Source organism: Kogia breviceps, chromosome 5 (assembly GCF_026419965.1).
Source record: "Kogia breviceps isolate mKogBre1 chromosome 5, mKogBre1 haplotype 1, whole genome shotgun sequence".
Lineage (NCBI taxonomy): Eukaryota > Metazoa > Chordata > Mammalia > Artiodactyla > Physeteridae > Kogia > Kogia breviceps.
This window is the reverse complement of record NC_081314.1, coordinates 6,066,516-6,084,344: the sequence shown is the minus strand read 5'-3', so window position 1 is coordinate 6,084,344 and position 17,829 is coordinate 6,066,516. Positions and strand designations below refer to the sequence as shown.

At 38.6% G+C, this 17,829-nt stretch overlaps 1 protein-coding gene across 6 annotated transcripts in view; it reads right to left on the bottom strand.

The window, feature by feature from the left end:
- Nucleotides 1–13,389, bottom strand: part of HLTF (helicase like transcription factor) — a 90,001-nt gene extending 76,612 nt beyond the window's left edge. For 5 of the 6 annotated variants that reach the window (XR_010840609.1, XM_067033600.1, XM_067033601.1 and 2 more), the window contains exons 1-2: nucleotides 13,124–13,389; nucleotides 11,735–11,942 (exon numbers count right to left, since the gene is read on the bottom strand). Coding sequence is in view for 5 of the 6 variants with exons in the window: in XM_067033600.1 (XP_066889701.1) it covers nucleotides 11,735–11,942; nucleotides 13,124–13,146 (231 nt within the window). In the remaining variant the exon portion in view is untranslated. The remainder of the gene's footprint in view (nucleotides 1–11,734; nucleotides 11,943–13,123) is intronic. The other variant, XM_059064196.2, reaches the window with a different exon arrangement.
- Nucleotides 13,390–17,829: the final 4,440 nt, after the last annotated feature.

The following is a 17,829-nucleotide window of genomic DNA, read 5'->3' as shown; positions in this document are numbered from 1 at the left end:
CTGGCTTACTTCACTTAGTATGATAATCTTTAGGTCCATCCATGTTGCTGCAAACGGCATTAGCTCATTCTCTTCTATGGCTGAGTAATATTCCATTGTATAGATATACCACATCTTCTTTATCCATCCATCTGTTGATGGACACGTAGGTTGCTTCCATGTCTTGGCTATTGTAAATAGTGCTGCAATGAATATTGGTGTGCACAGATCTTTTCGAATTACAGTTTTCTCTGGATATATGCCCAGGAGGGGGATTGCAGGATATGATTTAGAGTTGCTATATTATTTAAAACGTCTACTTTTCAACAACAACAAGAGAGACATGCAAAGAAACGAGAAAGTACAGCTCACACGAAGGAAAAAAGCTATCAATCATCTACCCATAAGGAAGCACAGATGCTTGACCTACTAGAAAAAAACTTGTTTTACTTTTAAATATGTTCAAAGATCTAAAGCAAACCATGTCTGCAGAACTAAAGGAAAGCATGAGAACTATGTCTTGCCAAATAGAAATTCTGGAATCAAAATGTATATAATTAACTAAAGTCTAAGATTCACTAGAGAGGCACAAACAGCACATATGAGCAGGCAGAAGAAAGAATCAATGAAGTTGATGACAGGTCAACTGAGACTATAATGTCTGAGGAACAGTTATAGTTTGAGGAACAGAAAGAAAAAAGAATGAAGAAAGATGAACAGATCCTGCGGGATAACAGCAAGCATACCAACACACACATGATGAGAGTCTCAGAAGGAGAGGAGAAAAAGAGGCAGAGAGAATATTTGAAGAAATAATAGCCAAAAACTTCCCAAATTTGATGAAAAAATATTAATCTACATATTTAAGAAGCTCAACAAACTCCAAGTAAAAAAAACTCAAAGACATTCAAACTCAGACACATCAAAATCCAACTGTGGAAAGAACACTGAAAGCAACTGAGAGAAACAACTCATTACATACAGGGGATCCTCAATAAGATTAACATTTGATTTTTCACCAGAAACCATGGAGACCAGAATACAATGGGATAACTTCTCAAAGTGCTAAAAGAAAAAAACTCGACCAAGAATTCTATATCTGGCAAAACTATCCTTCAAAAATAAAGAAGAAATTAAGAAATTCCCAGATATACAAAACCTGACAGACTCCATCACTAGCTGAGCTACCCTACAAGAAATATTAAAAGAAGACCTTCAGGCTGAAAGCAAAGGCACTAGACAGTAACTTCAATCTACATGAAGAAATAAAAAGCACAGGTAAAGGTAATTACACAGGTAAATATAAAAGACAGTATAAAATTTTTTGGTTGTAACTTTTCCCTCCTATCTGATTTAAAAGGACATAATCATTATAAACCTGTACTGATGAACATATGATGTATATAAACAATTAATCTGTATGAAAACAGCATAAAGGAGTAGGAAGGAAAACAACGGAACTATCTCAAAGCAAGGTTTTTATAAACAATTGAAATTAAGTTGCCATAAATCCAAACTAGATTCTTATGAATTAAGATGTTAGTAATTCCCAAGGGCAACCACTAAGAAAACAACTCAAAATATATAATAAAGAAACAACCAGGGAACTACTATGGTACACTAGGAAATATTTAACAGAAAAGATTTAACACAAAAGAAGGCAGAAATGAAGGCCTGACCGAAGGGCCACATATTGTATGATTACATTTACATGAAATGTCTAGATGTCTAGAGTAACTAAATCCATAGAAACAGAACATAAATTGATGGATGCCATGGGCTAAGGGAATAGAGTAATATGGAGTGATTACTAACGGGTACAGGGTTTTGGGAATGATGAAAATGTTTTGGAATCAGACAGTGCAGATGGTTTTATAACCTTGTGAATATCTAAAAAAACCACTGAACTGTACACTTAAAAATGATAAATTTTATGGTACGTGAATTACCTAAATTTTTTAACTGCCTGAAAAATACACAGGAAAGCTGCTTTAAACCTCTCCCAGCATCTGTTTACTGACTCAAGAGACTACAGCCTGACCAACCAGATTATCAGACAAATATTCCTCTCTAATAATTCCTCTTTGAAGACAGTCTGTGAAGCATGGCTCTGTTCTCTACCAGACCACCTCCCCCATGCCACTGCTCATAGCTGATCTTCTTTAAACCAGATAAGCAAATTCCAGAAAACATAACAAAAAAAAGTAGGGCAAAATGTGGAGACTATAAAAACAAAGAAAACATGATCCAAGCACATGACAAAAAAGCATATATTAGTAAAACAAGATTAAGATGACAACAAAGATAGAAATAAGACTAATTATAACAATACTTTTAGAATAGAATGTAAAAGAAATAATCTACTTTATTATAAAATAAAGATTTTCATGGGTCAAGAAATTAAAAATGTAAACGTAAGCAAATTGAAAACATTTTTAAAAAGTTAAAAATGAATAATGCCAATACCATATAACAAATCTTAGGAGATACAGCCAATGTTGTACTTTGAAGAATGTTTAAAAGATTAAAATCTTTTATTATTAACATTAAAATTAAGTGTTTGAATCAAGAATCCAAAAATAAAATAAAATAAAATGGACCTAAGGAAAATAGGATAACACACTGTAAAAGAGAAATCAATGACCAAAGAAAGATGAGATTGTTGTTCCGGGAGGAACCAAGATGGCGGAGTAGAAGGACGTGCTCTCACTCCCTCTTGTGAGAACACCAGAATCACAACTAGCTGCTGGACAATCATCAACAGGAAGACACTGGAACTCACCAAAAAAGATACCCCACATCCAAAGACAAAGGAGAAGCCACAATGAAATGGTAGGAGGGGCGCAAACACAGTAAAATCAAATACCATAAATGCTAGCTGGGTGACTCACAGACTGGAGAACACTTAAACCACAGAGGTCCACCCACTGCAGTGAAGGTTCTGAGCCCCATGTCAGGCTTCCCAACCTGAGGGTCCAGCAATGGGAGGAGGAATTCTTAGAGAATCAGACTTTGAAGCCTAGTGGGATTTGACTGCAGGATTTTGACAGGACTACGTGAAACAGAGACTCCACTCTTGGAGGGAACACACAAAGTAGTGTGCCCATCGGGACCCAGGGGAAGCAGCAGTGACCCCAGGGGAGACTGAACAAGACCTACCTGCTAGTGTTGGAGGGTCTCCTGCAGAGGCGGGGGGTAGCTGTGGCTCACTGGGGGGACAAAGACACTGGCAGCAGAAGTTCTGGGAAGTACTCCTTGGCATGAGCCCTCCCAGAGTCTGTCATTAGCCCCACCAAAGAGCCCAGGTAGGGTCTAGTTTTGGGTTGCCTCAGGCCAAACAACAAACAGGGAGGGAACCCAGCCCCACCCATAAACAGTCAAGTGGATTAAAGTTTTACTGAGCTGTGCCCACCAAAGCAACAGAGAGCTCTACCCACCACCAGTCCCTCCCATCAAGCCTCTTAGATAGCCTCATCCACCAGAGGGCAGACAGCAGAAGCAAGAAGAACTACAATCCTGCAGCCTATGGAACAAAAACCACATTCACAGAAAGATAGACAAGATGAAAAGGTAGAGGGCTATATACCAGATGAAGGAACAAGATAAAACCCCAGAAAAACAACTAAATGAAGTGGAGATAGGCAACCTTCCAGAAAAACAATTCAGAATAATGATAGTGAAGATGATCCAGGATCTCGGAAAGAGAAAGGAGGCAAAGATCGAGAAGATGCAAGAAATGTTTCACAAAGACCTAGAGTAATTAAAGAACAAACAAAGAGAGATGAACAACACAATAACTGAAATGAAAACTACACGAGAAGGAATCAAAAGCAGAATAACTGAGGCAGAAGAACGGGTAAGTGACCTGGAAGACAGAAGGTGGAATTCACTGCTGCAGAACAGAATAAAGAAAAAAGAATGAAAACAAATGAAGACAGACTAAGAGACCTCTGGGACAACATTAAACGTAAAAACATTCTCATTATAGGGGTCCCAGAAGAAGAAGAGAGAGAAAAAGGACGAGAGAAAATATTTGAAGAGATTATATTTGAAAACTTCCCTAACATGGGAAAGGAAATAGCCACCCAAGTCCAGGAAGTGCAGTGAGTCCCACACAGGATAAACCCAAGGAGAAACATGCCGAGAGACATAGTAATCAAATTGGCAAAAAGTAAAGGCAAAGAAAAATTATTGAAAGCAGTGAGGAAAAAATGACAAATAACATACAAGGGAACTCCCAAAAGGTTAACAGCTGATTTCTCAGCAGAAACTCTACAAGCCAGTAGGGACTGGCATGATATACTTAAAGTTATGAAAGGGAAGAACCTACAAACAAGATTACTCTACCAGGCAAGGATCTCATTCAGATTTAATACAGAAATCAAAAGATTTACAAGACAAGCGAAAGCTAAGAGAATTCAGGACCACCAAAGCTCTACAACAAACGCTAAAGGAACTTCTCTAAGTGGGAAACACAAGAGAAGAAAAGGACCTACAAAGACAAACCCAAAACAATTAAGAAAATGGTCACTGGAACATACATATCGATAATTACCTTAAATGTGAATGGATTAAATGCTCCAACCAAAAGACATTCAGGCTCGCTGAATGGATACAAAAACAACACCCATATATATGCTGTCTACAAGAGACCCACTTCAGACCTAGGGACACCTGCAGACTGAAAGTGTGGGGATGGAGAAAGATATTCCATGCAAATGGAAATCAAAAGAAAGCTGGAGTAGCAATACTCATATCAAATAGACTTTAAAATAAAGAATGTTACACGAGACAAGGAAGGACACTACATAATGATCAAGAGATCAATCCAAGAAGAAGATATAACAATTATAAATATATATGCACCCAACATAGGAGCACCACAATACATAAGGCAACTGCTAACAGCTATAAAAGAGAAAATCAACAGTAACACAATAATAGTGGGGGAGTTTAACACCTCACTTACACCAATGGACAGATCATCCAACCAGAAAATTAATAAGGAAACACAAGCTTTAAATAACACAACAGACCAGATAGATTTAATTGTTATTTATAGGACATTCCATCCCAAAACAGCAGATTACACTTTCTTCTCAAGTGCGCACGGAACATTCTCCAGGATAGATCACATCTTGGGTCACAAATCAAGCCTCAGTAAATTTAAGAAAACTGAAATCATATCAAGAATCTTTCCTGAACACAACGCTATGAGATTAGAAATCAATTACAGGGAAAAAAAACGTAAAAAACACAAACACATGGAGGCTAAACAATACGTTACTAAATAACCAAGAGATTACTGAAGAAATCAAAGAGGAAATCAAAAAATACCTAGAGACAAATGACAATGAAAACACGATCCAAAAGCTATGGGATGCAGCGAAAGAAGTTCTAAGAGGGAAGTTTATGGCTATAAGCCTACCTCAAATAACAAGAAAAATCTCAAATATGAAAGCTAACCTTACACCTAATGGAACTAAAGAAAGAAGAACAAACAAAACCCAAAGTTAGCAAAAGGAAAGAAATCATAAAGATCAGAGCAGAAATAAATGATACAAAAACAAAGAAAACAATAGCAAAGATCAATAAAACTAAAAGCTGGTTCTCTGAGAAGATAAACAAAATTGATAAACCATTAGCCAGACTCATCAAGAAAAAGAGGGAGAGGACTCAAATCAATAAAATTAGAAATGAAAAAGGAGAAGTTACAACAGACACTGCAGAAATACAAAGCATCCTAAGAGACTACTACAAACAACTCTGTGCCAATAAATTGGACAACCTGGAAGAAATGGACAAATTCTTAGAAAGGTATAACCTTCCAAGACTGAACCAGGGAGAAATAGAAAATATGAACAGACCAATCACAAGTAATGAAATTGAAACTGTGATTAAAAATCTTCCAACAAACAAAAGCCCAGGACCAGATGGCTTCACAGGTGAATTCTATCAAACATTTAGAGAAGAGCTAACACCTATCCTTCTCAAACTCTTCCAAAATATAGCAGAGGGAGGAACACTCCCAAACTCATTCTATGAGGCCACCATCACCCTGATACCAAAACCAGACAAAGATACTACAAAAAAAGAAAATTACAGACCAATATCACTCATGAATATAGATGCAAAAATCCTCAACAAACTACTAGCAAACAGAATCCAACAACACATTAAAAGGATCATACACCATGAACAAGTGGGATTTATCCCAGGGATGCAAGGATTCTTCAACATATGCAAATCAATCAATGTGACACACCATATTAACAAATTGAAGAATAAAAACCATATGATCATCTCAACAGATGCAGAAAAATCTTTTGACAAAATTCAACACCCATTTATGAGAAAAACTCTCCAGAAAGTGGGCATAGAGGGAACCTACCTCAACATAACAAAGGCCATGTACGACAAACCCACAGCAAACATCATTCTCAATGGTGAAAAACTGAAAGCATTTCCTCTAAGATCAGGAACAAGACAAGGATGTCCACTCTCACCACTATTATTCAACATAGTTTTGGAAATCCTAGCCACAGCAATCAGAGAAGAAATAGAAATAAAAGGAATACAAATTGGAAAAGAAGAAGTAAAACTGTCTCTGTTTGCAGATGACATGTTACTATACAGAGAATCCTAAAAATGCCACCAGAAAACTATTAGAGGTAATCAATGAATTTGGTAAAGTTGCAGGATACAACATTAATGCACAGAAATCTCTTGCATTCCTATACACTAATGATGAAAAATCTGAAAGAGAAATTAAGGAAACACTCCCATTTACCAATGCAACAAAAAGAATAAAATACCTAGGTATAAACCTACCTAGGGAGACAAAAGACCTGTATGCAGACAAGTATAAGACACTGCTGAAAGAAATTAAAGATGATGCCAACAGATGGAGAGATATACCATGTTCTTGGATTGGAAGAATCAATATTGTGAAAATGACTATACTACCCAAAGCAATCTACAGATTCAATTCAATCCCTATCAAATTACCAATGGCATTTTTTAAGGAACTACAACAAAAAAATCTTAAAATTTGTATGAAGACACAAAAGAACCCAAATAGCCAAAGCAGTCTTGAGGGGGAAAAACTGAGCTGGAGGAATCAGACTCCCTGACTTCATACTATACTACAAAGCTACAGTAATCAAGACAATATGGTACTAGCACAAAAACAGAAACACAGATCAATGGAACAAAATAGAAAGCCCAGAGATAAACCCACGCACCTATGGTCAACTAATCTATGACAAAAGAGGCAAGGATATACAATGGAGAAAAGACAGTCTCTTCAATAAGTGGTGCTGGGAAAACTGGACAGCTAGCTACGTGGAAAAGAATGAAATTAGAACACTCCCTAACACCATATACAAAAATAAACTCAAAATGGGTTCTAGACCTAAATGTAAGACCGGACACTATAAAACTCTTAGAGGAAAACATAGGAAGAACACTCTTTGACATAAATCACAACAAGATCTTTTTTGATCCACCTCCTAGAGTAATAGAAATAAAAACAAAAATAAACAAATGGAACCTAATGAAACTTAAAAGCTTTTGCAAAGCAAAGGAAACCATAAATAAGACGAAAAGACAACCCTCAGAATGGGAGAAAATATTTGCAAAGGAATCAACGGACAAAGGATTAATCTCCAAAATATATAAACAACTCATGCAGCTCAATATTAAAGAAACAAACAACCCAATCCAAAAGTGTGCAGAAGACCTTAATAGACATTTCTCCAAAGACGACATACACATGACCAAGAAGCACAGGAAAACCTGCTCAACATCACTAATTATTAAAGAAATGCAAATTAAAACTTCAATGAGGTATCACCTCACACCAGTTAGAATGGGCTTCATCAGAAAATCTACAAACAAATGCTGGAGAGGGTATGGAGCAAAGGGAACCCTCTTGCACTGTTGGTGGAAATGTAAATTGATACAGCTACTATCGAGAACAGTATGGAGGTTCCTTAAAAAACTACAAATAGAATTACCATATGATCCAGCAATCCCACTACTGGGCATATACCCAGAGAAAACCATAATTCAAAAAGACACATGCACCCCAATGTTCATTGCAGCACTATTTACAACAGCCAGGTAATGGAAGCAACCTAAATGCTCATCAGCAGACAAATGGATAAAGAAGATGTGGTACATATATATAATGGAATATTACTCAGCCATAAAAAGGAACAAAACTGAGTCATTTTTTGAGATGTGGATGTATCTAGAGACAATCATACAGAACAAAGTAAGTCAGAATGAGAAAAACAAATATCGTATATTAACACATGTATGTGGAACCTAGAAAAATGGTACAGATGAACCAGTTTACAGGGCAGAAGTTGAGACACAGATTTAGAGAACAAACATATGGACATCGAGGGGGGAAAGCCATGGAGTGGTGGGGATGGTGGTGTGCTGAATTGGGCGATTGGGATTGACAAGTATACACTGATGTGTATAAAATGGATGACTAATAAAACCTGCTGTATAAATAAATAAATAAAATTTAATTAAAAAAATTTTTTTAAAAGATAATCATAAAAAAATCCAAGAAAGAGTACTTGAAAAGATGAAGCAGATAAATCTCTATCAAGACTAATCAATAAAAAATAAGAATAGACACAAATACATAACACAAACTATGAAAACAGGAATATAAACATAGTGAAAATATTTTTACATTTATATGACTAGTATGTAAACTCCATGGCAATAAATTTGAAAATATAAATGGATGCTTTTCTTTAAAAATATGAATTGCCAAAATTGACTCAAGAAGTATCTGAATTATGCTGAGTTTGAATGAAGCCAGACTTAAAAAGTATATACTATATGATTCAATGTATATGAAGCTCTAGGGAATTCCCTGGCAGTCCAGTGCTTAGCACTCCGTGCTTCCACCACAGCGGGTACGGGTTCGATCCCTAGTCAGGGAACTAAGATCCCACATTTCTGCATGTCGTGCGGCACAGCCAAAAAAAAAGTATACGAAGCTCTAGAATAAGCTAAACTAATCTACAGTGATAGAAATCAGACTGGTGGTTCTTCAAGCAGAGGCATGAATGAAGGACTGCAACAGAATACAAGAGAACTTTCAGAGGTGATGGAAATGATCTATATGTTGATGGAGTGGTGATTATCAGGTATATATCTTTGTTAAAACTCTTAGAATCATATACTTAAAATGCTTGCATTTATAAATATATATATAAATCACATCTTAATAAAGCAGAAAAAAGTTGAAAATAACAAAAAGTATGCAAAGATAAATACCTCAATTTTTATTATAAGATTTCTGTCAGTTATGAACTCTAAAACATCCATCAACAAGAAAACAGTACAATAAAGATCTGTATTGACATGAAAAGATACTCCTAAAATTTTACTTTAAAACAGGTATTTACTATAATAGGCATAATATGATCTTCATTTTTATTAATATATAATATGATTTAAAGTCACATGTATATTTTCTCAGAGTAAAGCGTGGAAGACATAACATAAGTTGTGATTCTGGATTCAGGTAGAGTTGATACTTTTTCTTTTAGCAATTTTCAAATAATAAATGTGTACTACTTATAAAATAAATAATATACATTTTGTAAAATAAAAAAATTAATGATTAGTTTTAATCAGCTCATCACATTTGTATTAGCTTACCAGTGTCACAGAAATTATTCTAAGATCAACAAACAGTGAGAGTTCTAAGATCAATAACAAGCATGATCTAATATTTCACAATGGTTTAAAATAATTTAAAAACAATGTTATGTTTTGAAAAAATTTCACAAATCCAAAATAGGAAAGTTCCAAAATGAATATGAGAGCTAGAGAACAGATGGATATATGAACTGAGAACTGACAGATTTCAGGAAAATTTAGAAAAGAAAAACTATTTCAGAATTAAAGAACAAAGTAAAAAGAACACAAAAGTGAACAGATCTTGTAAAAAACATGCTAAGGGAAATAAATGATGAAAAACAGAAAAGTGAAAAAATATGATAAAAAGGATTTCAGAGGAAGTAATAGGCATTTACATATGGCATACACATATGCAGAGGAGATGTAACAGAGAGAGTACAATGGAGTCCTTTGAAGAAAAACAAGCTCTGAAACAAAACAAACATTTAAAACCATAATTAAAGTTTTCTGAAATAGAAGAAAACGAAGTTACAGAACGTCAACACTAAGACATTGCCTAATGAAACTTCTGGACTTTCAAGATAAGGAAAAATATCCTTTAGTTATCCAAGCAAAATAATTCCAGTTGATCTACATGGGAGAGAAATCATATTGGCATCAGAATTTTAACCAGCAACATTTTATACAACACCAAGATATTGTGGAGAGAAAATATGGGACAAGGATTTTATATTCAACCAAATTGTCCTTGAAGCATATAAGTACCCCAAGTACAAACATACAAAACTCAGGAAATATTGTTCCTTCCCAAGGAATCTCCTAGACAACACCCTTCAACACATTTCAGACAACCGTAAAATGATCTGAGAAGCTCTAATATTACAAAGAAAATACAAGAGAATAAAACACTACACAATTCTTTCCCAAGGAGTCTCCCACAAAATATACTTCAGACAACCAAAAAATTATTTGAGAAGCTTTGCCATAAGAAAAATATGGGGGAATGGAAGAACTGGTAAATCCAACTTTCCATAGAATATATGCAGTTTCTGCAATAAATCAATGACATGAAACAAAGGGCAGGGACGTGACTTACATAACAACCAAAGGTACTATTATTAACTTGTTTTGATCCTGATTAAAAAAAATTAACAATAAAAAGCCATTTTAAAACAATTAAGAAAAGTGATTATGTATTAGTTACTGGATGTAATAGAGAATTATTATTAATTCTGTTAAGTACAACGATGTAAGAAAATGCCTGAATTTTTTTAAAGATACACACTTAAATGGTGTAAAGTGATACAGTTGGAATATTTACTACCCAAGAAAAAGAGAAAAAGTAATGAAGCAAATGTGCAAAAAACTTGTTAACTACTGAATCTGAATCATGGGTATATGGAAGTTTACTGTATTATTCTACTTTTATGCATGTTTGAAATTTTTCATAATTAAAAAATTAAAACTAGAGATATATCATCCAGATAACACAGAGGCATACTAGACAACCATGACAAAGACAACTGCTTTCTCTATCTTTGTCTCTGTTCTCTCTCTCTCTCTCACACACACACACACAATGCAGAGAGTAGAGATACAAAAAGATAAACACAGGAAGAAAAAAAAGTACCTAAAAATAGACAAATCCCTTATCTAGTATGAACTGATCTTCCTAAATTAAAAATATTAAAGTGTAGAAATGTGCTAAGGGACAGGAGAGGAGAAGGCAATGGACTGACTTGGAAGTCATTTTGCAAATGTACCACATAGTATCGGTGCTTTTTGAGCAAATCATTTGACCTTCCTGAGCTTCAGTTCTACAAGGGGATAACAGATATTCTATCTACCTCAGAGACACTGTAATGATAAAATGAGACCATACAGGAAACAATGCTTTGTATATTATAACAATGATATAAAACTAAAAGAATATTAATAATTAGGTATTTGTTAACTCTTGCCCAGATATATTTCAATAACTTAAAGTAAATATTTACTGCACATATCACCTTCTAATTCTTATTTTCTAGGTTAATAACATATCATATCACATTAACTTAATATCCAATGTTATACTCACTACTCCTGTGTAATAGCGTAGTCCAACTACATGACCTCTCAAAGTTCCAAATAAAACTGAATCAAGCTCTTCATCGCTCGTTAGGAAATCATCTGGAGGAATAATATCTTGGAATTCAAAACGAGGAAAGAAAGTTGGATATGAGAGGCGTGGAAAATTTCCATGGACTCCGTACTGGACAGTCTGCAAGTACTTCCAAACAGGATCTCTATTAAAAAAACAAAAACAAACAAAACAACAACAACAACAAAACCACACACACAGAAAAACAATACAATATTTAATCAAATATTTCTCAAAGACCATACCATATTTAAAGGCCAAATGTTTTCTCACACTTTACTTCATTCAACCAATTAAATCTTATGTGGGAAGTGCTGTATAAAGATTAATTGCGTTCCTCTGGTTAAGGCAAGACTGGAGTGGCAGAGGTTTCTAGAAGCCCTACCTGTTCAATAATGTGTCTTCTACCCTCAGGTATTCAAAGTGAAAACCCCAATAAGGGTTCACAAATCTCCTAGTCTGCATCACCTACTTAAAATGAAATATATGTGATGTCTGTAACTAATTATACACCAAAATTTCAATACATCTTGAGCTAGAAAAGACTTGAAAATACTGAACTTTTTTACACGAAGCCATTTACACCTTTACAAATAATACATCCAGCAACCACTACTTTAATTCCCTTCGCCTAGAACCCTTATTTTATTCAGGTATCCTAACGGTGCCATCATGGGAAGCTGACCTCAAGCCCCCCACTCCCGTTGGTTTAAGGGTAACCTCAACCCCCCGATGGAGAATTGTTTCCGGAACGGGTATGTAAACCAATCTGGACAATGAAAAGTAAGAGGAAGTCGGCTGGGAGGCTTCCAGGAAGCTTCTACTTTGCTAAGAACGGAGAGAAGCTATTTTCTCTGCGTTCTCCTTGCACGTCACGCGTCCTGCTTTTGGCTCCTCTGCAGATATTTGCACGTCTGTGCATGCACATCAATTGTGAGGTGCTTGGGGACAGGGGCTGTCTTACCCGGCCCTTTCGGCCGAGCACAATGCCCGGCGCACAGTGGGTATCTCATGGGTGTTTCGCGGAATAAAGCACAGGGCGACAAGAGACCCCGGCTAAGGAGTGGAGCTTAGAGCCCCAGGCCCCCTACAGCCCTTGACAGAGATTTCCCCAAGGCCCTGGCACGAGAGTCGCCACCCCTCGCCCGCCGAGACTCTAAATTTATTTCTCCCGCGGCTACAGGAGCCGCCAGCGAGACGAACACCAGCTGCGCAGCTCGCAAGGGGAACTCGAAGGAAACGCGGGGAAGGTCAGGTTCATCTCGGGACGCGGCCACGCCGCTACCCCCGGCGCCCCACACCCTCCGCCCCCTTCACCCCCTTCACCTCTTGAACTGGATCCAGGACATGGCGCTGAGCGGGTGACGAGAGGAACTTAGGAGCCCGGGGTCGTTCTCGAGCCGCCTGGATAAGCCTCCTTCCAGGCCTCGGAGCCGAAAAGCCTGGAACAGGTTCCGAGGGCCGAAGCAAGAACGAGCTTCTGCAAGGTAAGACGCCGCGCGAGCCGAGCCAGACGTCGACGTAGTCTCCTTCCAGCAGTAATGTGAGAGGCCAGCGACGCTTTGTGACTGGCACCCGGAACATCCAATCCCGAAGAGGGGCCTACGGAGACCAACCAAGTAGAGCACAGAAGGGTGAGCAACTCCGCCCCGCGCAGCGATTCAAAGACGGGAGGAGGGCGTCCCGGCTGCAGGGGAGGTTCCATCCGGGTTCTTCCTCGCCCCTAAGGCAGGGGCGAGGGAAAGGCACGCGGTTCGAGGAGGCCCGCTGCAGTGCCCAGGTGTGCACGTTTCTGTTCGATTCCGCGGCTCAATGAAAGGGCGACGCCTCTCCTTTCCGCTGTTTCGCTCAGGCCCTAAGCCTCGGCCCCATTCTTCAGGTCCTACCACCATCCTGCCTTTAATTTTCCCTTTATCTTATGTGGCATGTAGTAGTGTCTTCCACTGCGTAAGCTCCTTTCCTTTGTTTATCTGCGGCGAATCCGGGTAGTTGCCGTCAAAATATGCATTTTAAGCCCCACGAGCGAATCAATGAGCCACACCGGGTACAAAGATTAATCGCAATTTAGATTTATGGCGTTCCCCCTACATCTCTCCATCTCTCCCTCTCCTAGCCCCCCCCCCACCTTTTTTGGGGGGGGCAATTTTCATTTCTACTGGAGGGAAGCCATAAAATGTGATGAGAGCACAAGAACCTTGTTGGTAGCTGCTGGAAGTGGTCCAGCCTCCCCTGAGGGCACGTGGCTGTCCCTGCAAGGTGGGAAGAAGCTGGTTTTCCTCCGGGAACTGTAGGGTCGCTCCCGAGTGCTCCGTGGACGGCTTTTGAGAATCTGAGGAGACTTAGGAGAATTCAGCTTTGAGTGGGTGGGCCAGTTCGTCCTGCTGCCAGCCAAGGTGCTGGCAGGGCTGGTCTCTACGCCTTGGGAGGCTTGTATAATACCTGGTGCAGCAACAGCACCGGGGTAAGAAGCTGTTGGTGTAACTGTCAAGAGATGTGCAGGATCAAAGAGGAAATGTATTTGAGAAAGTGATTAGTATTGACCCTTGCCCTTCAAAGAATGATCCGTTTCGGGCTTCCCTCGTGGCGCAGTGGTTGAGAATCCGCCTGCCGATGCAGGGGTCACGGGTTCGTGCCCTGGTCCGGGAAGATCCCACATGCCGCGGAGCAACTAAGCCCGTGAGCCATGGCCGCTAGGCCTGCGCGTCCGGAGCCTGTGCTCTGCAACGGGAGAGGCCACAGCAGTGAGAGGCCCGCATACCACAAAAAAAAAAAAAAAAAAAAGAATGATCCGTTTCACACTTCCATCAGCAGAGTAAGAGAGATGGTCAATGCAACAGTTTTTCAGGAGGCACTTGTTCACTATCTTAAACTATTCGATCTGTAAATATGAAGCTGCAGTAGAATGAGAGATAGAATTTGCAGCAATTTATTACTTCATCTCACTAAACAGAAGGAAGATGAAGGGAGTGGCATTTCAAATTATTTTAGTTATTTTAAAAATAAATTTATTTATTTATTTTTGGCTGCGTTGGGTCTTTGGTGCTGCGTGCGGGCTCTCTCTAGCTGCAGCGAGCAGGGGCTACTCTTTGTTGCAGTGCGCAGGCTTCTCACTGCGGTGGCTTCTCTTGCTGCGGAGCACAGGCTCTAGGCACGCTGGCTTCAGTAGTTGTGGCTCGCGGGCTCTAGAGCACAGGCTCAGTAGTTGTGGCGCATGGGCTAGTTGCTCCTCGGCGTGTGGGATCTTCCCAGACCAGGGCTCGAACCCGTGTCCCCTGCATTGGCAGGTGGATTCTTAACCACTGCTGCACCACCAGGGAAGCCCTATTTTAGTTACTTTACTTTCTTCTGCTGTAAGTATTATAAGGCAAATGGCAGTATAGTTCAATTTTGAATGTGCCAGATCTAATTAAGTTCTTGAAAAATATGCCCCAAAATGCCCCAATTGAAAATGTTTTGCGTGTAAAGTAATAAAGAAGTTATGCTCATCAGACTGAAAGATAAATTTCAAATCTGGCAATACCTATCAGGTAAACCTGACCCTTTCAAGACTTGAAACCTATGAATAATGACTATCCCATGGTTAAAGAATGTGGATTGAATGAAGTAAAAATTTGTTATTTAAAGTCAACATTTTTGTCCATAGTCACTATTTTACATCTCAGATCTAGCAGCTGAACTTAAACTTGAATACTTTCATTTAATTGTTCTTTAGTTTTATTTTTTAAAAAGAAGTCAATTTGTACTAGTTTGATTAAAATGTCACAACACGAATTCAGACGGGAAAATGTTTTCTGAAAAATAAACATTTGTAACTGTTAAAAAGAGAATGGGAACTGTACAGTGGCTTGTGTGTTGGACTGATGTGTAAGGAGGATAGTGTCACAAAGAGGATAGTGAGGAAGATAAGGGCCAGATTACATAGAAATTTATGGTCTGTGGTAGAGTTTGCATTTTATGTTCAATGCAATAGAAATCCATTAAATGTTTTAAGCAGGAGAATGACAATCTAGATTAGGCTTTAAAAAATTCAGTCTGTCAGCTCTGTGAGAATGGATTATAGGGAACAAGAACAGAAATGGAGAAACTGGTTAGTTGATAATTAGAAAACGATTGTATCCAGGTAAGAGATGATGATAGCTTAGAACGGGGAGGTGATGAAGCCAAGACAACCAAAAGGGTTTACTGATGGATTTGGATATGGGAGCTGAGGGAGGGGAAGGAATAAAAAATTCCTCCAGCCAGCCACCCAACTCCTCGTCATAAGCATGCTTTCTCATCCTCTACCCCCCTTTATGCAAATTAAACATGTCATTCCCCTGTTTGATGCTGTGAGCATGCAGTCAAAAGAATGGAATGGGGGCTTCCCTGGCAGTCCAGTGGTTAAGACTCCATGCTTCCACTGCAAGGGGCACATGTTCCATCCATGGTCGGGGAATTAAGATCCCACATGCCTCGCGGCACAGCCAAAAAAATAAAATAAAATTTAAAAATTTTAAAAATACAAAAGAATGGCATGTATGGCTTTTTATAATCTGTCCCCTACTTCCCACTCCTGTCACTTCCCAACCCACCCTGCCTATAATGGCCTTCATATACATAACCATAAGGCCATTCTCACACCCAACAAAATTAATAATCAATCCTTGATGTCTTCTAATAACTAGTTCATTGTCCAATTTTCACAATTGTCTCAAAAAATGTTCTTTAATAGTTTGTTAACAAAAATAGAATTTTGAAGCCCTTGGCAAAGAAAATAACTTAAGAGTCTGACTTTCCTAAAGGCTGGCTTCAATACAAAAACTTCCAAGTTTATGTTATAACTAATAGATTCTGGAAGAATATATGATGTTGTACGAACTTGCTATTTTTTTCAATTCATTCACCCAAAAGGAGATAGAGACAAAGTTCAATGGAAGAGGAGAATTTTGGGGAATGACATAGGAGAGTTCAGAGAAAATCTCTAAGTGAATCTTAAGGAAAGGGCCTGGAATGCCTGGGCCAAGTGCCACAGAATGAGGGACGGTAGCCTAGCAAAGTTCCTGGAGATCTTATGAGAATAGGAAACTGTGACTCATTTTCCAGAGAGTAGCCTCAAGATTCTGCAGATCTTTTTTTTAACATCTTTATTGGAGTATAATTGCTTTACAATGGTGTGTTAGTTTCTGCTTTATAACAAAGTGAATCAGTTATACATATACATATGTTCCCATGTCTCTTCCCTCTTGCGTCTCCCTCCCTCCCACTCTCCCTGTCCCACCCCTCTAGGTGGTCACAAAGCACCGAGCTGATCTCCCTGTGCTATGCAGCTGCTTCCCACTAGCTATCTATTTTTACGTTTGGTTGTGTATATGTGTCCACGCCACTCTCTCACTTTGTCCCAGCTTATCCTTCCCCCTCCCCGTGTCCTCAAGTCCATGCTCTAGTATGTCTGTGTCTTTATTCCCGTCTTACCCCTAGGTTCTTCATGACCTTTTTTTTTTCTTAGATTCCATATATATGTGTTAGCATACAGTATTTGTTACAAATAGAACTACCATACAACCCAGCAATACCACTACTGGGCATGTACTCTAAGAAAACCATAATTCAAAAAGAGTCATGTACCACAGTGTTCATTGCAGCTCTATTTGCAATAGCCAGGACATGGAAGCAACCTAAGTGCCCATCGACAGATGAATGGATAAAGAAGATGTGCACATATATACAATGGAATATTAGCCATAAAAAGAACAAAATTGAGTTATTTGTAGTGAGGTGGATGGACCTAGAGTGTGTCATACAGAGTGAAGTAAGTCAGAAAGAGAAGATTCTGCAGATCTTAGAGAAAGCCTCAGAGATCAGAAGTGTGCCAGGGCAGAAAAGGAATAAAGGCTAATGTGGTGGTTCTGTTAAGGGGCCCAAAGGCCGTCCTGCAAATCCTACCGGAGTCTCTGGTGGGTCTCCAGGATCACGGTTCTAGCAAGCAGAAGCAGAAGGCTGGTGCCTAAAGATGAGGTGGGATGAGTTACAATAGCAGTGGGTGGCCACAGAAG